This window comes from Equus asinus, unplaced genomic scaffold, assembly GCF_041296235.1.
Source record: "Equus asinus isolate D_3611 breed Donkey unplaced genomic scaffold, EquAss-T2T_v2 contig_612, whole genome shotgun sequence".
In the NCBI taxonomy this organism is placed as follows: domain Eukaryota; kingdom Metazoa; phylum Chordata; class Mammalia; order Perissodactyla; family Equidae; genus Equus; species Equus asinus.
This window is the reverse complement of record NW_027225308.1, coordinates 1-26151: the sequence shown is the minus strand read 5'-3', so window position 1 is coordinate 26151 and position 26151 is coordinate 1. Positions and strand designations below refer to the sequence as shown.

The 26151-nt window shown below is 48.2% G+C and overlaps 1 protein-coding gene and 1 long non-coding RNA gene across 4 annotated transcripts in view; one reads left to right on the top strand and one right to left on the bottom strand.

The window, feature by feature from the left end:
* The window catches only part of LOC139044125 (serine/threonine-protein phosphatase 2A regulatory subunit B'' subunit beta-like), a 32342-nt gene extending 6859 nt beyond the window's left edge, over positions 1-25483 (top strand). The window contains exons 2-3 of one of the 3 annotated variants that reach the window (XM_070503676.1): positions 9697-9879; positions 17352-25483. In XM_070503676.1, the coding sequence (XP_070359777.1) occupies positions 9697-9879; positions 17352-17375 (207 nt within the window). In that variant the 3' untranslated portion in view covers positions 17376-25483. Of the gene's footprint in view, positions 1-9696; positions 9880-15209; positions 15426-17351 lie in introns of those variants that run through there. The other 2 variants (XM_070503675.1, XM_070503674.1) reach the window with 2 other exon arrangements.
* On the bottom strand, positions 9886-17343 carry LOC139044126 (uncharacterized). Its single transcript, XR_011501167.1, has 3 exons — positions 16933-17343; positions 15129-15345; positions 9886-14237 (listed from the first exon to the last, which is right to left on the bottom strand). It is a non-coding gene; the product is annotated as an uncharacterized lncRNA (long non-coding RNA).
* Positions 25484-26151: the final 668 nt, after the last annotated feature.

Below are 26151 nucleotides of genomic sequence, written 5' to 3'. Positions count from 1 at the left end.
CACCTCCACCTCTTGTGTGCACGTCAGTCCAGCCACCCCACGGCCCCTCTACCCTTTTCCGTCTTTTGAGAAGATGTTCACCCTCTGCACCCTTACGTCTTATGTGTGTCTCTTGTGAATAGACACGATTCTCTTTTTCCTTCTGATCTTCATCTTTTAACTGTGCCGTTTGTCTGTTTCCACGTGTTATGACTGTTCGTCCATCTTGGTTTATTTTCGTCCTGTCCTTTCTTGCCTCCTCTTTCTCTTTTCCTCTCCTACTTTGGAGTATTCCCTTGCTCCTAGCTGACTGCTCATCCTAGAAATGGCCACTACTGGATTTTTCCAGGTGAAAAATTAATACCTTTGCCTTCCAGCTCAAAACACTCAGATGGGGGCTGGCCCAGTGGCGCAGCAGTTAAGTGAGCATGTTCTGCTTCAGCGGCCCGGGGTTCACCAGTTCGGATCCCAGGTGCAGACATGGCACCACTTGGCAAGCCATGCTGTGGTAGGCGTCCCACATATAAAGTAGAGGAAGATGGGCACGGATGTTAGCTCAGGCCCAGTCTTCCTCAGCAAAAAGAGGAGGATCGGCAGATGCTCAGGGCTAATCTTCTTCAACAAAAAAAAACAAAACTCTCAGACACTTCCATTCCATGACCCCATTCATTTTATACTGCTGTTGTTGCCTTCGGAGGGTTTTTAAAAAGAAATAAAATCGCCGCCTTATGATGATTCACACAGTCAGCGTGTTGAGATTTGCCCCCCATACGCCCCTTTCCTGCATCTCCGACCTGCGTCAGGAGCACTTGGCTTCTGCCTGACGCACGGTCCCCCGCACATCCTGGACCAGCGTCTGCTGACAGTGGCCGGCTCGCTTTTGCTTTTCTTCCGTTTTGGTCTCAAACTGTCTCCATGTTGGTTTTGTGTGGCAGACACCTCCCGGGAGGTGGCGTTTGGGCGAAAGGGCAGCCGCTCTCCTCCAGCTCTGGCCCCTGCATTTCTGTCGAGAAGCTGGCTGCAGGGCTCCTGGGTCGCTCCTTTGGAGATGGTCCCCTTTTCTGTTCCGTTCCGTCTCCTTGTGGCAGGTTCTGAGGATCTGCCGCTGTCTTGGGTGTTGTCCCGTCTCGTCGTCCGGTGTGCAGTGTGGGTCGCTCCAAGGACTCCTGCTTGGGGTTCCTTGGGCCTCGGGTCTCAGGATGTGTCTCCAGCTCTGCAGCTGCAGGCTCAGCACCTGCGTCTCCTCCCTCCCGGGGCACGAGTCCCTCCCAGCTGTGCTGCTCTGCTCTCCAACCCAGAAAGCAAGTGTGTTTCCTGTTCTTCTGGACGTTTTATTTGGGGCTGTCTTAAGTCTCCTCACTCTTGCATCTTCAAGCCTCTCCCTGTCTTGATATATGAAGCGTGTCGGCTCTCATTCTCAACAACGTCAGAGTCCGGAGTCTTCGCCAGCCCAGCTGCTCCCTGCTTGCCGGCTCTCCCTCATGGTGCCTTCCTTTCATGTGTGTTTGTGCATTTTGATCATGAACGCCTCACTTTCCTTGGAACTTGGGGCGTTTTCTGAGTCCCGAGTTGAGGATGGTTCACCTCAGCACATCTTGCTGCTTCCGGGCACTGCTGATCTGTGGCAGCCTGACGTCGTCGGCTGGAGGGTTTGGGGACCAGGCACAGGATGTACATTTGGTTTGCACACTTGACTGGGAGTCTGCTGTGAGCTCTCGGGAGCTTTGCCACCACCCCTGCCCGCAGCCCCTTGATGCAGCACCAGCTTTCAGGCCTATGATTGTCCTTTCCTTCCTGGGGTCAGAGGTTGGTGGGGATTTATTTCCACTTCATTCTTCTCGCTGCAGGGGCAGCCCCCAGGATCCCGCTCAGGGGGCAGCCTCCGTCGAGGATGCTGGATGTTGCCTCCTGTCCCCGAGCTCTGCAACACTGTGAGGTGACGGTCACTTCACCCCCTTGAGTGCACTCCCTGAAGGCAGCGCCTGTCCAGCCTCTCCTGGCCTCGCTGGGTGCCCCTTCCCAGCGTCCGTGCCCTGAGAGTCCTTCCTCTCTTGCCAGTCCGTGAGGCACTCAGGAAGATGTTTGTCAAGTGCTCTCCCCAGCATTTCCAGCTGCCTTCCTCAGAAGGGCTGGTCCGGGTACCTGGGTCTTGACAGGGCCGCAGAAAGAGCACACATGTTAGCATTTACTTCTCCCTGAGTCGATCCTGCAAGTCCAGCACCAGAACTGGGTCATCCAGTGTTGCGCTGTGCCTCAGGGAGTGAGTTGGTGGGAGACGCTTGCTTCCCCATGAGTGTGAGAGACATGGAAGGTTCCAGGCTGGGAGAGACTCACTGTGGACAGAGGGAAACAGAGTCATGTGGCCAAGTTCTCTGAGGTAGCAGCTTTCCGAACACAGCGAAAGGTGTTTTCCTTTCAGGGGAGCTCTTTGGGATGTGCGTTCCATCACTGCATATTGCTGGGGGCCTGCTCTGTGCCAGGCACTGGAGGGTAGCTGCACCTTCTAGTTGGGATGACAGAAAAGCCTACAGAGCCTGACTGGGATGACAGTACCTGTGAAGGGGCGGCAGGTGGGGTGGGATGTGTGTTCTGTCAGGGATGACCTTGTGACCTGCGGTGATGTATTCTGTGAGGGGGCAGCAGATGGGGTGGGATGTGTGTTCTGTCAGGGATGACCTTGTGACCCGGGGTGATGGTTCCTGTGAGGGGGCAGCAGATGGGGTGGGATGTGTGTTCTGTCAGGGATGACCTTGTAACCTGGGATGATGGTTCCTGTGAGGGGGCAGCAGGTGGGGTGGGATGAGTGTTCTGTCAGGGATGACCTCGTGACCTGGGGTAACGGTTACTATGAGGGGGCGGCAGGTGGGGTGGGATGTGTGTTCTGTCAGGGATGACCTTGTGACCTGGGGTGAGGTTCCTGTGAAGGGGCGGCAGGTGGGGTGGGATGTGTGTTCTGTCAGGGATGACCTCGTGACCTGGGGTGATGGTTCCTATGAGGGGGCTGCAGGTGAGGTGGGATGTGTGGTGTGTAGGATGACCTTGTGACCTGGGGTGATGGCTCCTGTGAAGGGGCAGCAGGTAGGGTGGGATGTTTGTCCTGTCAGGGATGACCTTGTGACCTGGGGTAACGGTTACTATGAGGGGGCGGCAGGTGGGATGGGATGTGTGGTGTGTCAGGGATGACCTTGTGACCTGGGGTGATGGTTGGTGTGAGGGGACGGCAGGTGGGAGTGGGCTCAGGCGGGGGGTGTTGTGTTGTCTATTGATGACATGCTAGTGGCAGGTGGGATCTGATCATGGTCTTAGATGAGGTAAGGCAGTGTTTGTGGGGCGCCTGGGAACAGTAGGCACAAAGGCCCTGAGGTGGGCAGTGACAGGGGCAGTCATTAGCGCCTCCACACACCCGCTGTGCCCCAGGGAGCTGTGGTGCAGTGGTTCTCAAACTCCTGACCCAGGGGACCGTCCTCCTGTACCAGCGTGTTGGTGGAAGGGACGTGTGGCACCCTCAAGGGAAGCCCTCCTGCTGGCAGCAGCCAGTGTGGCCATGCGGGGTGTCTGCAGGGCGCTGTCAAGAGCACCAAAGACCTGTGGTTGTGTCTTTGCCCCTAAGTTTGTAGCTGTCTCCCTTCCTCCCTCCCTCCATCTGCCAAATTCCCCCCAAATTCCCCCCGTCCGCATGGCTCTGACCACAGGGGCCGTCTCTCACTGCGCAGCCCATGTGGGCGTCCTCCCTCCACCATGGTCAAGCTCCCCAGGCAGTAAGCTCGCTCGTGTCCCACTCTGCTCGTCCTGTGCCGCTGTCCAGAAGGTCATGTCTCATGGAGCTATGCGTGTGTCCTCGGGGCCAGGCCTCAGGGCCCGGAGCAGAGGAAGACAGGAGCTCTGCTGTGTTCCAGGGTCAGAAGGACCCGGGCTGCCGCACGAGGCGAGGGGTTCCTGGAGATCAGCGAGCTGTGTGTCCACCCCCAGGAACAGACACACGAGCTGAGGCAGAGACAGGCCCTCGCGTGGCAGCCCTGGGCGTGGAGGCCTCATGCGTGTGTGTGCGTCTGTGTGTGTGTCTCCATCGCGACCAGCAGGCCCTTCCCCGCCAGTCCTGACTGGGAGGCCCATTTGGCTGTTGGGCCCCATCCCCTTCCTGTTCCTGCCCCTGGAGACAAGCGGACCAGCAGACGGTGGGGGATGGAGAAGGAGGAACAGGTGACTGAGCCGGTGCCATCGCTGTCGTGGGAATCTCTGCGCCATGTGCTCAGGAAGCGGGTAGAAACCGTCAGATGTGGTTCATCCCGTGCAGTGTGAATACTGCCTCCTAGAGTGCTCAGTCTTTGCAGCTTCGGAAGACACGTTGGCGCGTCTCCACCCACAGAGGTTTGGTGAACTTGCTCCTGACGCGTGGTTTCTGCCCCTTGCGAGGCCCACACAGGACCTGGGGCTCCCCGTGCCCTTGGCCCAGGCTGGCCCCTCTGCCCGGGTGGCCCATCAGCTTCTCCCTCTCGGACTGCGGCCGAGCCTGCATCACGGGGGCCCGGTGTCCATCCTCCTTGGAACTGGCCCCCCATGTCCTTCTCTATACCTCTGGCCTCTCCTGTTGTCCGAGGCCTCCCCGCCCAGCAGGGCCATGGGAGGGTCGATGGGCCACTGTACAGACCTCAGACGTTGTCCCCGTGGTGCCGGTCGTTCTGAGTTCGTGAGCACAGGGCACGTGCTCAGATGTCATAAAGTAGCTCCCAGTGCTGCCTTGGACCATCTGTTAGACCAACGAGAGAATGAAGCCGACTACAAACGTGATCTAAAAACTCCCGTGTGGTGACAGACGTCACAAAGTAAATAAAAAGACGTGGGGCCTGGGGACGGAGGACAAAACTCACAAAGCCGAAGACACGTGCCGCCCTGGGAATGGTCAGAGGAGGAACAGAAATGACGGCACAGCGTGGAGTAGAGAAGGGGCAGGGAAGATGGTGTCCTTGCCTTTTAGACAAATGAGGAGATGCTCCACCTGGTTCAGAGTACGGTGGGGGTGGAGCATGATGCCTGTGTGGTGTCTTAGTTCCCCCAGACGGCGGAACCTCAGTTTGACAGCGCCCTCTGCTGACGGGGCAGGAGGGAATGCGGTGTCGGAGATGGTGGTGGCCCCCGGAGCTCCTCCCGCAGGAGCACGTGGACGAGCCACACTCTTGCGGTGCTGAGGCCGTGCCGGCTGCCTCCCTGTGCTCCCATTCAGATTGGGGCCTTTGTAAGCTTCTTGCACTCGCTCACCTTTAAACAACGCAGGACAGGCGCCTAGCCCGTGGTGGGGACCGCCCACCTTTAGGACTGTGGTGTGTGCAGACACCAGCACCAGGGACACCAGGCCCCCAAAGCCCCCTCAGGAGGTGCTTGCATGTATCCTCACGCCTAGGACAGGAGCCACGAGCACTCGCTGCTGCTGCTGCTGCTCCACAAAGGGGCATGCTGGCCTCCCGCCCTCCCCTCACGTGTGGTGGCGGCCGGGTCACCGCGAGGTCACCAGGGCACAAAGGCCACGTTACTTCCCCAGGCAGAGCCGCCAGGACCCCAGGGCAAAGCCTTGCTCGCGGATCCCAGCCTGGATTCGCATCTGCGTAGACTGCGGATTCATGAGGAGGTCTGGTCGCCACGCGTGACTTGTGCAGATGAAGACAGACTTCCTCGTGAGTGTCCAGCGAGGTTCCAGAGCTGTCGCTTGGCAGCCCTTGGGCAGGAAATGTCCCTATGTCTCCACAGGAGGGGGGCACAGATAGTGGGCGTGAGCGACACAGGGCCTGACACCACATGTCCAGGACGCCCCAGTGAGCCCACCCCGCTGCTTTCAGGGCTTCGTGTGGTGGAGTCAGCATCACGCCGTCGCCAGCTGGAGTGTGCCTGTGGCCATCCAGGGGGAGGAGGGCACCCATGGGGACGCTCGGGCCAGCCAGGGGGGCGAGGGTGAGCCTCGTGGTGGATTGCTGTGCACTGACAGCCGCAGGAAGATTTGATTTAAGTTCTTTGTCACGTTCTGTCCATTTTGTCAAAGTCCATTTCTCAGGACCGGCCTGAGTATTAACTGTGTAACGGGTCTGGCAGAAGCCGGCTGACACGGTGACAGCAACCTCGTTTTCAGGAATCACACCTGGTCGTAGGCGAGAGGCCGAGCAGTGTGTCTGCATGGAGGCGTAGCAGCGCTGTCATCCCTCTTCCTTGTCCTTTCCCAGGTGACCAGGTGCGCGGCCTCCTAGCGCTGACCAGCAGCGAACGACGTCCCTGTGACTTAGCAGCCCAGGGGTCTGTGTCAGCCCAGCCATGGACTGGGGAGAAGGCACATGGTTGACAACGGCTCCAGAACCAGCCCAGGGGCAGCCACCCCACAGTGTAGGTGCCCTGCCCTCTGCCTGGAGCGCCAGACTCCTTGTGCCTCAGTTTTCCCACCGTGAATACAGGATGCTGGGGGCACGTCAGTCACAGATTGTCCTGAACGCGGCAGTTGAGTGAGATGGCTCATGGGAAGATGTGGTCGGTGCTCAGGAAACACCAACACCGTATTGCACAAAGGTACAAGGGCAGCGACTGTGGCCGACAGCTCAGGGCATTGGGCTCGCAATTCATTCCGCCTCGCGGGAGAGAAGAAAAGAGAAAGACGGGAAAACGGAACCACCGCCACAAGGCAAGGAAACAGGCACTCAGGGGCCTGCCCCGGGGGCACAGCAGTTAAGTTTACAGGCTCCGCTTCGGTGGCCTGGGGTTCGCGGGTTCGGATCCCAGGCGCAGACCTAGCACCGCTCGTCAAGTCACGCTGAGGCGGCCTCCTTCATATGAAGTAGTAGACGATTGGGACAGATGTTAGCTCAGTAACAGTCTTCCTCACAAAAAATTAAAAAAATGAAAAATGGCCCTCAGTCTTTGTTCCAGAAATCGAGGGGAAAAGTTATCTTCCTCAAAGCGAATCGTGGGCACCCCCAGCAGATCTGTTGAACCGAACCCTCTCCTTCCAAGGAGGCAGCTCTGGGTGTGGCTTCCCCTCCCGCCTGTCCCTGGGCCACGGTGGGTGTGGTTTTGGCTCAGTGCTGCTGTGCAGGGCTGTCACATCAGGACTCAGTGATTCTGACACTGTAACCCAATCCCCGTGGAACAGGACATCCCGGGCTGGGAGGAGGGGGATCAGCCTGTGTCCCTGGGTGCTGACTCGGGCCGAGTCTCGTGAAGGGTGGGCCCGAGGTCATCGTCCAGCCTTTGCTCTGCTCTGAGGCTTAGTCCACAGTGTGGTCCTCGTGCTTCCCACCGTCCATGGCAGATCCACCTCGCTCAGCACAGCCGGCCTGCAATAGGTGCCGGAACCTCAGGGCCGCCCTTTGCAGCCTCTCCTTTCTGATCACCGTGCCGTCCACATCTGCCTCTCGGCTCTCAGCACTGAGGTGACCCTGCGTCAAACCCCTGACTGTTTTATTTGCCCTGTTGTGATCACAGGGCTCATTGTCGTGCGTCTGCAGGCTCTCCCCATAGCCCCCCAGTACAGCAGACTCAGGACAGCAACACCTCTGGACGTGTTGCTGTCGTCTGTGGGTCACGTCAGTGGGGCAGGACAGAAAGCGTTTACAAGTGACTCCTCCTCCTAGTGCTGGAGGGAAAACAGACAGGTGACACAGGGCGTCCCGGGACATGACTGAGGGGACGCGAGGCCGTCCCGAGATGTGACTGAAGGGGACATGGGGCCATGCTGAGACGTGACTGAGGGGATGCGGGGCAACCCTGAGACATGACTGAGGGGGACATGGGCCCCTCCCGAGACGTGAGTGAGGGGGACGAGGGACCGTCCCGGGACGTGAGTGAGGGGATGCAGGGCCGTTCTGAGACGTGACTGAGGGGGACGTGGGGCCATCCTGAGACGTGACTGAGGGGACGTGGGGGGCCACCCCAAGACATGAGTGAGGGGGACGTGGGGCCATCCCGAGACGTGACTGAGAGAACATGGGCCGTCCCTGAGATGGACTGATGGACTGAGGAGGACACTAGCCGGTCCCAGAGGCTGCAGCTGGGTGGTGAAGAGGCCCCCGTTGCAGGACGAGATGTGTAGGACACCCGCAGGTTTCAGTGGGGAGCCGTGTTGACTGTGTATCCTGGTGGCAAATTGGTAGTGCTGTTGGTGTCTGGTGTTCCAGCCCCTGGTCCCTGTGGCATGAGGCGGTGGCTGCATGAGCTGTGCTCTGTCACTCGGCCTTGGGGAGGGTGGCTGACATGTGAGTGCCCCGTGGCGCATGGAGGGGACCCCCCACCTGGGCGTTCGGGCCTGCTGGCGGTGCCATTCCTCTGGGTAAGAACCACGCTGTGCCCGGTCACTGGGCCGGCCCTGAACCCTCTGTGGTGTTTCCTCGGCCTGCTGTGTTGTGTGTGTGTCTCCTGCACGCTCAGGGTCTGCAGGTCCTATGTGGTCCCGTGGTGTCCCGTGTGCATTGGGTTCCCCAGACCTTGTTGAGTTGGGGACCCTCACAGTGCACTCTCCTGACCATCTGCCCACTCCCGGCCCCATCAGCCCCCGTGGCCTCAGGCATTGGGTTTTTGCTGCTCAGTCCAGTCCTTCCCCAGTAGGACGCTGGGCTGTTCCTGCCTCCTGAGACTGTGGCCTCGTGTCCCCAGCCCTAGAGAATGTAGGGTGTAGACCGGAGATGCGTCCATGGGCCAGACTGTGCCTCCCCGTCACTGCCCGTCGAGGCCGACCGGGTGCCTGGTCCTCGGCGGCCGTCTACGACCCGGCTCCCAGGAGCTGTTTCTGGCCCCAGAAGGCCTCTCCTGAGTCAGCAGGGAGATGCTGCTGAGTCCTGCTGGGCGACCGTGCCCACCGTAGTGGGAACAGCGAGCCTCATGGGCTCGGCCTCAGAGGAGATTCAGAGCCTCTCCCCCCTCGGTGCTGCAGACCCGGCCTGGGGCCAACTTTCGGCAGTCATTCCTTAACCGGGTCCACTGAACAGCTCTTTCTGCTTGGGGGCATTTTAAACAACCGTGTTTTATATACAGAGTCCCCCCTTCCGCCTGTAACGACAGCCCCACAGCAGGTCAGCTCCCTGAATCCCCGAGGGCACGTCCCGACACCACTGTGTCTTGGAAAGCATGTCAGGAGGTCAAACTTCTCCGAAGTAGTTGCTGCTGAAGGTGCTGGCTTCACTTGGGGTGGCTCAGCTGCCGTTCTGCCTTCTGGCGAGAAAGAGGCTGCAGGGCCAGATCCTTTCCCGGAGGGCCATCCCAGGTCAGGTGACAGACGTACGTCCCATTCTCCGGGAGGCACACGTGGGAACCAGCGACTGCAGGTGTGGGCCCCAAAGAGAGGCCACACCTGTCCTGGCTGTGAGCGAGCGCCATTGACGGCCCGCCTGGAGGACCCTGACCCCAGGAGGACTGCGGGGCAGGCTCCCCACAAGGACCTGTGCCAGCCTCCCTGGCAGCCTGGGCCGTCAGCTGTCACTGTTGCGGGGTCACACTGAGGCAGGGCTGGGGGAGGCTCAGCAGTGTGGATCAGTGGTATGTGACGCTCTCTTGTGGTGTGTGACCTTTCGGATGCGGGTGGCCTCATGGCTGGAGTTGGCCCCCAGGATTGTCTGGCGTTCTGTGCACATTGGGGTTCCGTGGCCCCGTGCGCTCACTTTGAGAACGGTGCCGCCCCTGTCTGTTACGGGTTCATGTGAGGACGATGTTTCCTGTTCCCAAGTCCTCACCACCTGTCTCATTTCTCAGGTCCAGACAAAGGAGGAGCCCCTGCCACCAGCCAGCAGCCAGAGCATCCCCACCTTCTACTTCCCCCGAGGCCGTCCGCAGGGGACAGTGGACGTCGATGCCGTCATCGCCAAGATTGAGCGGACCTTCGCCCAGTTTCCGCACGAGAGAGCCACCATGGAGGACATGGGCAAGGTGGCCAAGGTGGGTGCCCTGCGTGCTGCCTCTGGGCAGCACCACGTTCACGGGTTGGTGCTTGTGTTCTGTTTTCAGGATCTGAAACACAGTGGAGACTCTGTATTAACGGTTGTGCCAAATATTGAAGACAGACATGCCTGTGCGTTGTTGCCCTCCCAGATGGAGCAGCGTTCACCTTTGCATTTTTTAAGCAACTGATCCCCTGAGGTCCAGCCTGGGCCTTCCTCTCCGCCCTCCTGCCCCGTGTCTCTCCCTGTGTAGGGTGGGTGCTAGTGGACCCACAGTCCATGCGCAGCAACATGTCGATTTTGAACTTAGCCTAACACATGATCCCCCGTGCATTGTCTCACCATTTGGTTTTGAAATTCGGTGGCATGTCTCCAGGCCATCCATGTTGACATGTGTAGACACACGTAGACGAGCACAATCGTGGTTTCCCACATCGCCTCAGCCGCGTGGGAAGGCTCCCGTGTAGCCGGCGGCTGGCACGGCCCCTCCTGGGTGCTGGCGTTGACGCGTCCCGCTCCCCCATGGATCGGGCTGCCTTGGGCTGTGCTCCTGAGCTCCGCCTTCAGGCCGCATTGGGGTGCTTGTGCTTCCCCTTTGCCCCTGTGCTTCCGGGGTGCTTTCTCTCTCTTTCTTCATCCCCACCCTCCCCTCTGGAATGTCTCTTCCTATTCTGGATGCTGACCCTCCGTCCATGTGTGTTGTGAGCAGGTTCTGTTCCACCTGCTGAATGGTTCACGTGCTTCCTTTTGCTTGCAGTTTTTAGGGCTTGTCCTCTTTTCTTGTTGGAACTGCTTTATTGAGATATAACTCTCGGACCACAGTTCACCCATTTAAAACGTACAACTCAGCACAATGCAGTGTATGCCCGGAGTTGTGCAGCCATCATCGTAGTCAACTGGAGGACATTTTTGTCACCCCCTAAAAGAAACCCTGTACCCTTTAGCTGTCATCCCCCCTCCCCCACCCCCAACTAATCCACTTCCTGTCTCTGTAGGTTCGAGTATCCTGGACATCTTATGTAAACAGATCCATACCATGTGTGGCTTTTTGTGTCTGCCTTCTTTCCCTCAGCACACAGCCAGACCCGGGCGACACTGGGGGCTCGGCTCCAGGCCCCCACAACAAAGTGAATGTCACCATAAAGCAAGTCACACGAATTGTTTGGTTTCCGAGTGCAGATAAAAGTTAGGTTTATGCTATGCTGTAGTCTAAGTGGGTGATAGCATTATGACTAAAGAAAAGTGCATACCCTAATTAAAAAATACCATATTGCTAAAAAATGCTAACCAGCACCTGAGCCTTCAGCAAGTCATCTTCTCTTTGCTGGTGGAGCATCTGGTGAAAAACGCAATAAAGCAAAGCGCGGTAAAGCGAGGAGCAATAAAGGAAGTGCTTTATTGCAAAATAAAGCAAAAATACAAGCGAGCCTGTGTTTTCAAGGTTCGTCTGTATTGGGGCGTGTGTCAGTGGCACGTCCTTTCAGCGTCCCGTTGTGCATTTATCCATTCATCAACTGATGGACGTCTGGGTTGGCCCACCTTTGGGCTGTGGTGCACAGGGCTGCTGGAACACGCGTGTGCGAGTCTTGGTGTGCAGGTGTAGGGTTCTCTCAGATATACACACCTAGGAGTGGAATTGCTGGGACACATGGCGACACCATGTTTAACGCTTTGAGGAGCCACAAGACCATTTCCCAAAGCAGCTGCCCCATTTTGCATTCCCACCGGCAGCGTAGGAGGGTTCCGATCTCTCACACCCTCGCCAGCACTTGTGTCTTGCTGATTGTAGACAGCGTGTCCTAGGGGGCACGAAGTGTCTCCTGGTGGTTTTGACTCGCATTTCCCTGAAGACTGTCATGTTGAGCAGCTTTTCATCTGCTTATTGGCTATTTGTGCATCTTCTTTGTAGAAATGTTTGTTTAGATCCTGTGCCCGTTCTTTAACTGGATTGTCACTTTATTGTCCAATTGTAAGAGTTCTTTATATATTCTAGATTCAAGTCCCTTATCCAATACTTGGTGTGCATTTTTTCCCATTCTCTGAGTTGTTTTTTCTTTTTTTTAATTATATGTACTCAGCACCTGAAAAACTGAGAATTGACCTGAGTCTTTTTTAACCTTTTCTTTTTTGCTGAGGAAGACTGGACCTGAGCTAACATCTGTGCCAGTCTTCCTCTATTTTGGATGTGGGCTGCTGCAACAGCATGGCTTGTTGAGCGGTGTGTAAGTCTGTGCCCAGGATCTGAACCCACCAACACTGGGCCACTGAAGCAGAGTGTGCAAACTTAACTACTGTACCACCAGGCTGACCCCTTTTTTCAGTTTTTGATAGTCTTCCATGATGCCAAAAAGTTTTTGTTTGTTTGATAAAGTTCACTTTATCTGTTTTTTCATTTGTTGCCCGTACTTTTGCCGTCATATCCAAGAAATCATTGCCAGATGCAAGGTCATGAAGATTTGCTTTTGTTTTTTCCTGAGAGTTTCTAGTTTCGGCCTTTACGTCTAGGTCTTTGATCCATTTTGAGTTAATTTTTGAATATAGTGATGCAGCGGTCAAACTCCATTTTTTACGTCTGGAAATCCAGTTGTCTCAGCACCAAGGCTGAAGAGACCATTCTTTCCCCGTCCAGCGGCCCTGGCCCCCTTGTTGAAAATCAGTTCCCCATAAATATGAGGGTTTAGTACTGGATTCTGATTCTAGCCCTTGACCTGTCCTTGTGTCTTTATGCCAGTTCCACCCTGTCTTGATTACTGCTGCTTTGTAGTCGGTTTTGAAATGGGACGTGTGAGTCCCTTCTCAAGCTTGTTTTGGCTCTCCGTGGACCCTTGCAACTCCTTATGGATTTTAGGGTCAGCTTGTCAGTTTCTGCAGAGACGCCAGCTGGGGTTCTGCTGGGCTCGCGTTGACTCTGTAGATCGGTGTGGGGAGTATGGCCGTCTTACTACTGTCTTCTCATCCGTGTACATAGGACGTCTTCCACTCATTTAGGTCTTAGTTTCTTTCGAAGATGTTTTGTAGTTTTCAAGTATAAGTTTTGCACATCTTCTGTTAAATTTGTTCTGAAGCATTTTATTCTTTTTGATGCTATTATAACTGGAATGCTTCTCTGAATTTTATTTTCAGCTTGTTCATTGCAAGTGTATAAAAATGCAATTAATTCCTGTGTACTGATCTTGTATCCTGCAGTCCTCTGAACTCATTTATTCGTTCTAATAGTGTTTTAGCGTATTCCTTAGGATTTTGTGTGTACATGATCATGTTACCTGCGGCTAGAAATAGTTTCGCTTCTTCCTTCCCGGTGTGGATCTGTTATTTCCTCGTCGCGCCCGACTGCTCTGGGAAGAACCTGTAGCGTGGTGTGGTGTTGATGTCCGAGAGTGGAGGTTCTTGATCCTGCCCTTGGGAAAAGCATCCAGTCCTTCACCGCTAAGCATGCTGTGAGCGTGGGTTTTCACAGATACCCTTTATCGGGTTGGGGACCTTCCTTTCCATTCCTGGTTTGGTCAGCGTTTTTATCAAGAAAAGATGTTAGCTTGGTCGGATGTTTTTCCTGTGTCTGTTGAGAGGCCCGTGTGGTTTGGTTCTTTATTCTATGGATGAGGTGCATTACGTGAGTTGGTTTTTCCAATGTTAAACCAACCTTGCGTTCTGGAGCAAATCCCACTTGGCCATCGTGTGTGGTCCTTTTTCTGCGTGGCTGGATTTCACTGGCTGGTATTCTGTGGATGGTTTTTGTGTCCGTATCCAGAAGAGATACTGGCTGGCAGTTTTCCTGTGATTCCTGTGTCTGGTTTTGGTATTAGGGTAACACTGGTCCAAGAGGAAGATCGGAAGTGTCCCCTTCTCTTCTGTTAGAGATCGCCTTTTTAAAGTATGTTTTTAAATTTTGTTTTATAAGTATGTAAAAACGTACATGGTTCCAAGGTCAAAACTCACAAACCAGATATATTCCCATAAGTCCAGAGTCTACCCCTGTCTGTTCAACTCTGCTCTCTTCCTCCCCCATAAGTAACAGTTTTCATAAATTTGGCTTATCCTTTATTTTTTAATATGAGCAAATACCTACAAATATACATCTGTGTATGTACACACATATTTAATTTCTTCCCTTTCTTGGATGAGAAGTAGCACGCTGTTCTATGCTTGGGTGTGTTCTCTCTGAACATTATGGGTGGCGATCACTCCCCATTGGCGAGGTGGTCCTCGCTTTGCATGTTCGTGTGGGAGCATGAAAGTGACCCCACGAGCTGAAACCTGTGTAGCTTTTCTACTTCTTTGGCGGCTTTCTCCGGGCACGGTTGCTGGGCGAGAAGCAGTGGGTGTCTGCTGTGGACAGTTTGGTGAGCTCCAGTGGGCCTGTCAAGCCGTCAGCACAGTCAGCATGATGAGCGTCTCCACTGGCCCCTAAACTCTGCTTCATTCTCATCCCTCCCACCCCCAGCCCCAGGCTCCCTGTGGTCACTATTGATTAGGGATTTCTAGAATTGTACATAAACTAAATCATACTGCAGATACTTTCATTCTTTTTATGGTGGTAAAATTCACATAAAGTTCCACCAGCATTTTAACCATTTTAAGATGTACAATTCAGGGGCCTTTATTTCATAGACAGTGTTGCACAACCATTACCACTGTCTGGTTCCCGAACATTCACATCCCCCTACAAGGGAATCCCGGGTTCTGTAGCAGTCACTCCCCATTCCCCACGCCCAGCCCCTGGCAACCATGAGTCCCCTTTCTGTCTGTGGATTGGCCTGTTGTGTTTCAAAAAGATCTGGGCAAAAGTTTTGATACAAATGAAAATAAAACCAAACCCACCTTCCCTAAGCGTCATTTTTTAAGAACAGCCAGAGAAGTGTGATGGTTTGGTGCCTAAGCTTCCTTTCCTGCTGAAATTCTCATCCAGCCTGGCACCAACCTGAAGGAAATCACCTCACTCCTCATGCTCATCGCCCTTCCCTCTTGGGACCTGGGACCTTCCTCCCAGGACCGTGGGGTTAGGGGCTAATAATGGAAGTGAAGTCACTTAGAAAACACAGAAAAGCAACTTTAGGAGATATGTCACTTCAGGTAATCTAATCCCATCCATCAAACAAAATCTGCAAGTGTTTGGTGGTGAGGATGTGGTCTATTTTCCAGAAATCACAGACAGCTTATATTGCTTCCTGTGAAAACTTTTTCACCTCCTGTACAAGCTCCCATCCAACCCAAGTACGTTTCTTAAGTAGTCTCAACAGAAAAACTAACCTGAGAATGATTTAACGGGACTTTCAATTCTAAAAGATCCAGTGTCAAACGCTTTATGATCAACTTCCTTTGGCACCGCAGAGCCCACGGCCTCAGCACGCTCTCCCGGCTGCATCCTCTCTCTCATTGCCTTCTTCACAGCAGCGAGGCGACCCCCATCTGCGATCCCAGCATCATCATGTTTTGGTTCACTCGCTATACCCGAGACAACTTTTTCCTACAAAGAGAAATTATGACATTTACTAAAGCAACTCATTACCATCTTATAAGAAAAATGAATAAAGCATGCCTAAAATATTTCACACATCCATCTTATGCTTATCAAGTTCCTAGTATGTGCTAAACATGCTGGGGGTCAAAGGTAAAGGACAAAGTTCCTGCCCTCAAGGAGTTAGTTGTGGTTGTCGTTTAATGTAAACAAAGATAGGACCCTTCAACATGTCTAAAAACTGATGGAAAAGAGAGAACAAGGCTAACTGATGGGATGAGAGGTCAATGAATAAGAGATCTGGGGGAATGGTTCCAAAGTATAGATAAAAGATTAGTTTGATTTTAACTGTTCAGTAGTCTTAACGGTGGCCTATAAAATAATGTAGGAGAGAAACACTGGTGGTAAGGGGCAGAATTACAAGGCTCCGACATAATGCTGTCTTGACACAGCCGTTATCTGCGTCACTGATGGTGTTATGTCCCCAGGACTAAGCACCCGATAAGAAATGCGCACGGCAGGTCCAAATGTCCCAGCATCCTTCCTGTTTAACAGACTTGAAATTCATTCAATCAATCTCGTCACTGTCCTCAGGGCCTTTGTCATTAGTAAGACATTACTAACGTCTTACTAAGACATTACTTCATTAGTAAAATAAGGAGACTTCATTAGTAAAACAATCCTACAATAATCCTTTAATACTCTAACATCTTAAACTCCTAAGACAGAATTCAAAACAGAGTTTTTATTTGGATTACACAGCATAATAAAGTACCAGTTTAGAAACCTGATTTTACAACCAGAGGCATTTTTCTAAAATCTAAAAGAAAAAGTGGCAGGGCTCCAAGCTGGCTTGAGAAGTAGCAATTCTGAACCAAAAGCTTGGAGTTAAAATATTTTGGGAAAAAAATTAGTACAAATAGATAAGAATGGAATCTATCATGTCAACAAAGCCAATTTTACAGAGAAAATAGGAAATTTTACATGATAAAATTTGGGAAGAAGAGAGAGAGTCTAAGAGTCATTGTTCCTCTTTTCTACTTAAAAAGTTCTTTCATTTTGAAATATATCACACACAAGAGTATAGAAAGCAGAGATGGCATAACCTGTGGGTTAAGAACATGGGTTCTGGAATGAGAAACCCAGCTCCACCCTGGGCACGTGCTCGAGTCTTCCTGGCCTCAGATTCCCCACCCGGGGATAACGGCACCCACCTCACAGGACTGTTGTGAGGATTAACTGAGTCAATGTGTGTGAGGGCCTGGGAAGCATAGTTGGCACATTATATAAATTATGTACTACTGCTATTATTACTGCAAAACAATGTATAGGTACAGTTTAAAGAATAAAACACACTGGTACATACCGTTACTTAGCAACTCAGAAGCTCTCAGGAGGACCAAATCCAATCTCAGCCCCACCTCCCCCGCCAGAAATAACCATCCTGAATTTTGTGTTGACCTTTCCTCACTCTTCAAGACAATCAGGACATTGTAATAGATGACACGTTTTGTGAAATGAAAAACCTGAAGCTAAATGTTTCTAAAGCTTAAATTCATTAAAGTAAAAGTCTATATTAGAAATCCACAAATTTACCTGAAACACATCTTTGCTCGTATTGCTGGCTTTCTCCCATCCACACTCCTCAAGTATGGTCAGATTGTTGAATTTCTGGCGTAGATCCTGTATCTGTTAATAAATGAAGCACAAGTTTATCAGATTAATGCTAACCATATTAAATTTACAAATTAATGCCCAAAAGCTTCAAACAAATTGACAACGACTTGGACTGGTGACATAAAATTAGACTGTCATTGTCAATTTTGTATTCAAATGAATTCTTATGGTAAAATTGTTCATTGTTATTTTATGTTAAAAATCTACATAAAGGATGTCATATGTGAATAACTCCCAAACTATTTTGATGACTAAAATGGTAGGAGAGATATCCTAAATTATACAGTGTGAACACAATCTCTCCGTTTTTTTTTTGTTTTTTTGTTTTTTTTTTACAGTTTATTTATCCCTTCTCCTACTGAGGAGCATATCCATTGCTTCCAAGTCTTGGCAATTATGAACAATGCTGCTATAAACATCTGTGCACATGTTTGTCTGGACACAGGTTTTCAGCTCATTTGGGCAAACACCAAGGAGCGTGACTGCAGCATCGTATGGTAAGACTCTGTTTAGTTTTGTAAGAAACTGCCAAACTGTCTTCCAAAGTGGCTGCACCATTTTGCACCCCCACCAGCTATGAATGAGTGCTCCTGTTGCTCCACATCCTCACCAACATCCGGTGCTGTCAGCGGTTTGGATCTTTGCCATTCTAATAAGTGTGTACTAGTGTCTCATTTTACTTTTAACTGGCAATTCTCTAAGGGCATATGATGTTGAGCATCTTATCTTTTCATACACTTACTTACCATCCATCTGTCTTCTTTGATCAAGTGTCTGTCTGTTCAGTTCTTTTGTCCATTTTTAAATCAGGTTGCTTGTTTTATCATTGTTGAGTTTTAAGAGTTCTTTGTATATTTTAGAAAACAGTCCTTTATCAGATAGGTCTTTTGCAAAAGTTTCCCCTAGTCTGTAGCTTGCCTTCTCTTTCTCTTGACATAATCTCATTTTATTTTCATTTTTATTGTTTTGGTGAGGAAGATCGGCCCTAACATCTGTTACCAATCCTCTTCTTTTTTCGCTTGAGGAAGACTGGCCCTGAGCTAACATCTGTGCCAGTCTTCCTCTATTTTGTACGTGGGTCACCACCACAACATGGCTTGATGAGTGGTGTAGGTCCATGCCTGGGATCAGAACCCGCAAACCCTGGGGCAATGAAGTGGAGTGTGCCAAATTTAACCACTATACCACTGGGCTGACCCTGGCACAATCTCATTTTAAAGGATTCAAATAATATACATACTAGCAGGATGGGAATGTATGATCCCATCCTTCTGGTATTTCCAATCTCCTCAAAGTGGTAACCACTGTCAACAGTTGGGTAAATATGCTTTGAGTCTCTGTTTATACAAATAGGTACTCTATTTGCATTTATACAAATAGGTACTCTCAATCTCCCTTTCTCAAAAAAATTTAAATGTCAAAAAGACTCAGGATTACACTTATGACCAATTGATTTTCAACAAAAGTGCCAATGCAATTCAGTGAGGAAAAGATAGTTTTTTCCAACAAACAGGACTGAGAAAAGTGGATATCTGCAAGAAAAAATATGAATTTGGGCTCTTTCCTACACCATACACAAAAATGAACTCCAGAGCCAGCCCTGATAACCTAGTGGTCAAAGTTCAGTATGCTGTGCTTTGACAGCCCAAGTTCAGTTCCTGGGTGTGGAACCACATGACTTGTCTAGCAGTAGCCATGCTGTGGTGGCAGCTCACACAGAAGAACTAGTAGGACTTACAACTAGAATACACAATTATATACCAGGGCTTTGGGGAGGAAAAAAAAGAGAGGAAGACTGGCAACAGATTTGCTCAGGGCAAATCTTTCCTAGCAAAAAATAATTAATCACAACTTAATTTTTTTAAAAAATGAACTCCAAATGTTCACAGACCTAAGTGAAAGAGATAAAGCTTTTAGAAGTAAACATAAGATAAAATCTTTGTGACCTATGGTTAGGCAAAAAGAGTTCTTGGAAATAATGCCAAAATCACAACATTAAAAAAATTGATAAACTGAACTTCATCAAAATTAAAAACAGCTGTGTTCCAAAAGATACCATTAAGAAAATTAAAGAACAAGCCACAAACTGGGAGGAAATATTTGCAAATATTTCTGATAAAGGACTTGTATCCAGAATATACAAAGAACACTTACAACTCAATAATAAAAAGACAGACCCAATTAAAAATGGGCAAAAAGATTTGAATAGATATTTCACCGAAGACGACATACAAATGTCTAATAATAAGCACATGAAAAGATGCTGATCATCATTACTCATTAGGGAAATGCAAATCAAATCTACAATATGACAGTTCACACCCCACAGGATGGCCAATACTAAGAGAGACAGGAGCAAGCACTGGTGAGGATGCGGAGCAACAGGAGCTCTCACACACTGCTGGCGGGCACGTGAAAGGGTGTAATCAATTTGGAAAGCAGTTTGGCAGTTTCTTAAATAGTTAAACAGAAATTTACCACATGATCCAGCCATATCTACCCAAGTGAAAGAAAACATGCCCACATGAAGATTTGTAAGTGAATATTCATAGATTATTCGTAATCGTCAAATAGTGGAAATGTCCATCAACTGGACGATACAGACTGATGTCTCCATGAACCGCTACTCAGCCATGAAAGGAACAAAGTACAGGCATGTGCTGCAACATGGAGGAACCCCAGAGACACCACGCCGAGGGAAAGAAGCCACATACAAAAGACCACATATTGGGTGATTCTTAGAATGAAACGTTCAGAAAAAGCAAATCTACAGAGACAGTAAGGAGACTCGTGGTTGCTTGGGACTGGGAGTGGCAATGGGAACTGACTGAAAACAGGCAAGAGGCATCTTTCTGCGGTGAGGAAAACGTTCTAAGTTTGGATTGCAGCGACGGTTGCACAACTCTGTAAATTTACTAAACATCATTGACTTTTACACTTAGAATGGGCAGATTTTATCATATGTAGATTGTTTATCCTCAGTATAGCTCTTTAAAATAAATAAAAGCCCCAGGAGCCAACTTGAAGAGGCTCCCACTGGCCAAAACTGGGAAATGAGCATCACTAAAGATAATGACTGTAAAAGATGCCAACACAAATACTTTTAAATCCATAAAATAATTATGATACTAAGAAAGACAAAATTAATTGGTCACCATTGAAGGATGCTAGTGAACCAACTCATTATTATGTCAACTGGTCATAAAGTGACTCCATAAACACTATTCACTTCTGCGCCATATAATTACCAGAATATTGTGTTTCTTCACATTTTTCTCTAGACTTCATCATTGCTTTGCTTTTTGTTTGCTTAGTTTTTTAATGTATCTATCATCAATTTGCCTCTAAAGTCTGCACAGTATGTATAAATTCCCTCTTAATACAACTAGAAAAGCAAACCACTCGGGTATTCTGTTCCGTTCAGCCTCAGAGACAGTATCTCGCCGAGCCCCAGCCTCCTGCTCCAGTCTGAACAGCTGCTTCCTAAGCCTGCTGCTCACCCTCTTTACTCACCTCAGCCACAATTCCCTTAGACTTTTTGGGGATCTGTCCCAGCTCCTTCCCCTTTCTTGGCTTACTCCCTCATTTTTGTGAGGGCCGTTCTCAGTTTCCTGAGAAAGGGTGCCTGGGAGGTAAAATTTCAGACTGTGTGTGTCTGAAACATGCCTTTCCACCCTCAAGCGTGACTGGCTGGGTATACAACACCAGGCTGAGTGTTATTTTCCCCGAGAAGTTCGAGGGCCTTGTTCTCCCAGCTTTCGATGTCGCTGTTGAGAAATCTAGGGATATTCTGATTTTTGACCTTTTGTATGAAACTTGTTTTTGCTCTCTGGAAGTTTCTAGATGTTTCTCCTCATCCCAAGAGTTGTACAATTATATTTCATTGTGCATTGGTGTGTGTCTACACTGACATACAGTGCTAGGCACTCAATGGGCTCCTTCAATCTGGAATTCAGGTCCTCCAGTTCCAGGAAAATGTCAAACTATTTCATTGATCATTTCCTCTCCACTATTTTTTCTGTTCTCTTTTTCTGGAATCCCTGTTATTTGGATATTATACTTCCTAGACTGGTCCCCTTAATATTCTTATCTAGTCTCTCCTCTTTTATCTCTCTCTTTTTGCTCTAATTTATGGGAGATCTCAGCTTCATATTCCATCTTTCTAGTGAATCTTACATTTCTGCTCATATAGTTTTTAACTTCAAAGAGCTCTTGTTGTCGTTCTCTGAATGTTCTTTTTTGCATAGCTGTTCTCATTTGGCAGAAAAAATGCCTGGTCTCTTTGAGCATATTAACACTTGCTTTTAAAGTTCTTTCTCCTGGATCAGCCCACGGCCTCATCCAGACAGCTTCCTTCCTGTGCTGCTGCGGCCCCTTCTTCCAGGTTTCGGGCTGTCTGCAAATGTCTCATGGTTCTTGGCCACTGGTTCTTGAATTAGTATTTTATATGCTTATTTCTAAAATAAGCTCAAAAAGCTAGAAATTGTCATCTCCCTACCTTCACTGATTTTCCTAGTAACGGCCTCTATCAGCGCTTTCTACACCAGATTGGTATGAGGGCTATGTCTGACTCTGATAAAACTATAAACTCCTCTGGGGTAGAGAATGTGCCTATTTGTCAGCTCCTCATACAACGCCTGACACACAGCAGGGACAATAACTGCTCGATGGACCCAGCTACTGAAGACTCGTCCTCATTTTCGCACACATGGAATCATCACAGACTAGGCAACAGCTGAATAGAATCTCAATTTCCAACCCATATAGAAATTACCCTGACAGTATGCAGGAGGAGGGGACAGCAGCCATAAAATTTAGACAGTGCTTTACAGTTTGTAAAGGGGCTAATATCTCCTTTAATATTACAGATACCTAAGCAGCCTCTACTACTCCCATTTTACTACTGTTACCTCACTTCCAAAAACATGCGACTCGAAAGTTAAGCCATTCCAAATCCTGGCCACATACCTGAAGGCTGGCCATGTTCCAGAACCCATCCAGGTCTGCACAGGTGGTATCCTTTTTGCCTCATTTGTATTCCAAATTGTCCACCAGTTCTTCAAGCCGTTTGAATATTTCTGCCTTAAGGAGTCTTTTTTGACCAACTGCGAGGGGAATAAGATCTTCTGCTAAGGAAAAGATGAGATTTTTAAAAGCTAGAGAACAAAACAGGACCTTGATTGCAAGTCAGCCAGCTGATAAGACGACCTCACCCCAAATATCCTGGGGCTTCCAGAATCAAACTCTTACCTTAAAGCAAAACAAAAAAACATCGACTACAAAACTTTGTCATACCAATACTGAGCATTAACTGTCTGCTTCTGTTCCCACTAAAACGTAGCAATATTCATTCTCATATATGTTGCTACATAGTAAACAGCATTCTGCTCACCTTGTATTTTACAAGAATTCAACCTCAAACAACTCACTGTACATCAGCATCTAAGGACTTCACACAGCACACAAATGATTTTTTCTAAAAAGCTTCTCCAAATAAGATTAAGGAAATATCAGAAAATTTGTTCCATATTTATTTAGGTCATTTTCATTCAGAAAATATTTTGCATAATTAAACAATACTAGATATAGATGTCACTCAAAAAGTCATAAAAAATCTAATAATAAAATAGGCAAACGTTTAACTCCCAGGAATGATTGCTAACATTCTAATTACTTACACCTTATAAGTCATCTACCATTTTAGCACAGAGATACTAGTGAACGTATGTTGAGAAATGAAAAGTCTTGCTATTTTGATTAACAAAACTATAAAGTTCGGCAACACTAGATTTTTGTTTCAGATAAATGTAGACATATTAAAATAAACAATGCAGAGCCACCCTGGTGGCCAAGTGGTTGGGTCCATGCACTCACCTGCAGCAGCCCAGGGTTCACTGGTTCAGATCCTGGGCCCAGACCTACACACCGCTCATCAGGCCATGCTGTGCTGGCATCCCACGCAGAAGAACTAGAATGACCTACAACTAGGATATACAGCTATATGTCAGGGCTTTGGGGAGAGGGAAAAAAAGGAGGAAGACTGGCAACAGATGTTAGCTCAGGGCCGATCTTCCTAAAAAGAATAAATACATAAATAAAATAAAATAAACAAAGCTAAGACAAAAAACATAAATGTTCCCTCCCCTTTGTTTGGAATCTATACTTCAAGCTTCCTTTCCCACTCAAGGCAGTCGGTCAATATTAATTCCTCTCTTTCATATCAGAGAATCTTTCTAAAATTATGACATGTTTCAGCTTTACAAATGTTTCTCATACTAATATCTAAGTATTAGCAATATGACACTTATACAATAGCGATTTTCCAGAGCTGATGCTTATTTTATGAACTGTGATATATTAAAATCCATAAATACAAGTTGATATCCTATACATGTCCATCTTTCTACACCTAAAACTTACGTGGATGGTTAATGCCAAGAGCAACTTTCCAAGCTAATATTTCTAGTTCTTTCCGTTCTCATTTATCAGAGATGAAACAGAAAGAACCAGACATGCCTGAGTTCTGTCTTTACTTCTGGTATTGCCCATGGAACTGAGACCAACCCAACTGCCCAGAGTAAGTTGAAGCTAAACCCTGTAAGACTGGAATTACAGTGTCAGGGCCTCACAGATTCTAATTAGTAGGCTTTGCTTGTCCAAGGGCGGTAGTTCTCAACACTGGTCAATTTTGCCCCCCAGGGGACATCTGGCAGTGTCTAGAGCACCTTTGTCACAAACCAGAGGAGTGCTACTGGTCTGGGACGTTACACAACATCCTGCGATGCAGAGGACGGCCCCACAACAAGAATTATCCAATCTGAAATGTCAGTAGTGCAAGTTGAGAAACCCCGGCCCAAGATAAATTGACTCTGTCTCTTTATAAAAAGCATCTTAGCAGGAGAAACTGAGGATAGTTTTTTTTCTTAGAAGAAAAAATTAGCTGTTTATATCTAATGAAAACTTAATTAATGAGAAAGGAGACTTGTCTTAGATCCGACATTATTTAGTTGGGTAAATTGCTTATTATCTCAATGTCTCAGTCCAACAACACGGTGGACTAGCTCATCTCTAAAATCCCTTACAATCATAAAACCTTACGTTCTACAAACAGCTGAAGTGGCTCTGAAATATACTCATTCATAATAGAACAAATGAGTATTAAAAGTATAGGAAGATAATATTTCTCCTCTATTTGATTGTCAAAGCCCAAAAAAGTGGTTAGTACTGTATTGGAAAAGATGTGAGAATCTCCTTGCTACATTCACTCAAGAACATAGTATGTCATCATTTCCTGTGTGATGTGGAGCGTTGGGGCCTTTCTCCAGATGCAGTCCTCTGATCTGTGTCCAAGGCATTTAGGTGACATGGCTTTTAGGTTCCCAAACAGGAACTCTAATTTTCAGTCTTCATAGTTGGAGAAACATAATCCTATCTTATGATTTAGTGGGCCAAGGAGCCTACCATCATCTCCCTCTATCCTTCTTTTGTAAAATAAACATTAACTTAGTTTCTTTGTTTGAAAAAAAGGTATGATAAAATAGGAACTCCCATATTTTGCTGAGGGAATGTAAATTGAGGTCTTTATTTATTTGCACAGGAGAGGATTGAAAAGCATCCAGGCTTGTTTTTTGCAGGCTTGACAGTAATACTACCAGACTGAACTCAATGGAAACAACCAGCAACAGGGACCTACTAAGTAAATCGTGGTGTAGCCATACAATTGGATACCATGCGGCCATTAAAACACACACAAAAACAGCATGAGAAAGTTCTTAAAGGACTAAAATGGAATATCTCCTACATTTAACATTAAATGAAAACAGAATAGTATGCTACTGTTTACATTTAAAAAAAGTTTATCTACATATGCATTATGTATCTCTGGAAGAATTCACAAGAAATGAATAACACTTGCCTCTGTGGAAGGTTCGAACTGTAGGGTTGGGAGCAGAGTTGGAAAAAAGGCTTCTCACTTGTACCTCTTTCTATCTTTTAAGTTAGCAACCACATGAATATACTAGCCATTGAAAAAGATTTTTAATTTAAAAGATAAATAAAAATCACTCAAGGTCAGTTTCCTCCTAATTCATCTACGTATTATATTAAGGTTAAAATAGTTTAATTTTGGTTTTAAATGTCTAGACATTAATACAAAATGCTTACACTGGGAACAAACGCACAGACCTGAAATGCAGCACATGTCGCTGCTGAGATGTCTGATCCTCCTTTATTTCAAGTGATGGGACTTCTTTTATTGGAAAGCCATGTAAATTTTCAGTAGTAGTTTCATTTTTATTTAAGACACGATCTATAGATTAAAGAAAACATTACATATACATTTCAAAGCAGCAACTCCTATAACGACATCCCCCACAAGACAAATTTCTTAAATCCTTCAATTTTTTCAACATTGAAATTTAAAATTGTAAATAAATTTAAAATTTAAATAAAATTTTATTTCTGCCTCAAAGATTTCATTCATCAGATCTCCTTTTACAGTGTCTCTCAATGTTCTTCATCTCTTGAAATTTACATTTCGGTCCTCCTCTCAGTCTGCAGTCCTCATTCCAGCTCTGTTTCCAGATAGCCCTCCCCATGCTTTTCCGTCTCTTCTGACCCTGAGATCACACCCTGAGCTACATGGTGAGACACATGGTGGAAAAGACTCTAAACGATCTCTGATAAACCATAACCCAGAGAAACAAGTAAAAAATTCATGAAAATACCATACCTGTGCTCCCAACTGTCAGAGAACTCAAAGGACGGCGTAATTCGTCGGAATCTTGATGTACTGAAGTTTCACTTTTGTGTGCCAACATTTCTTTTGTTACTTCTGGAGCCTCATCACTAAGCAAGAGCAAAATACACTTCGTAAAACATGAACCCATACATCTCACTGAAGGATTTCAAAATTATGTTGTTTTTTAAAAACATGGGATAAAATAGAAATATGTTTCTGTTTTTTAAAACATGTCTAATCTAGAGGGAAAAACCGTAAACACCTCCAGCGGGAAGGCCCGTCTCTGCCCCCTGTGATGAGATCCACAGATGCAAAGCCCTCTCAACCGGACATACACACTTAGGAGTCTCAGATGCCGCAGAGCAGTTCTCGGTCAATCTGCCGCCAGCCAGCCTTTG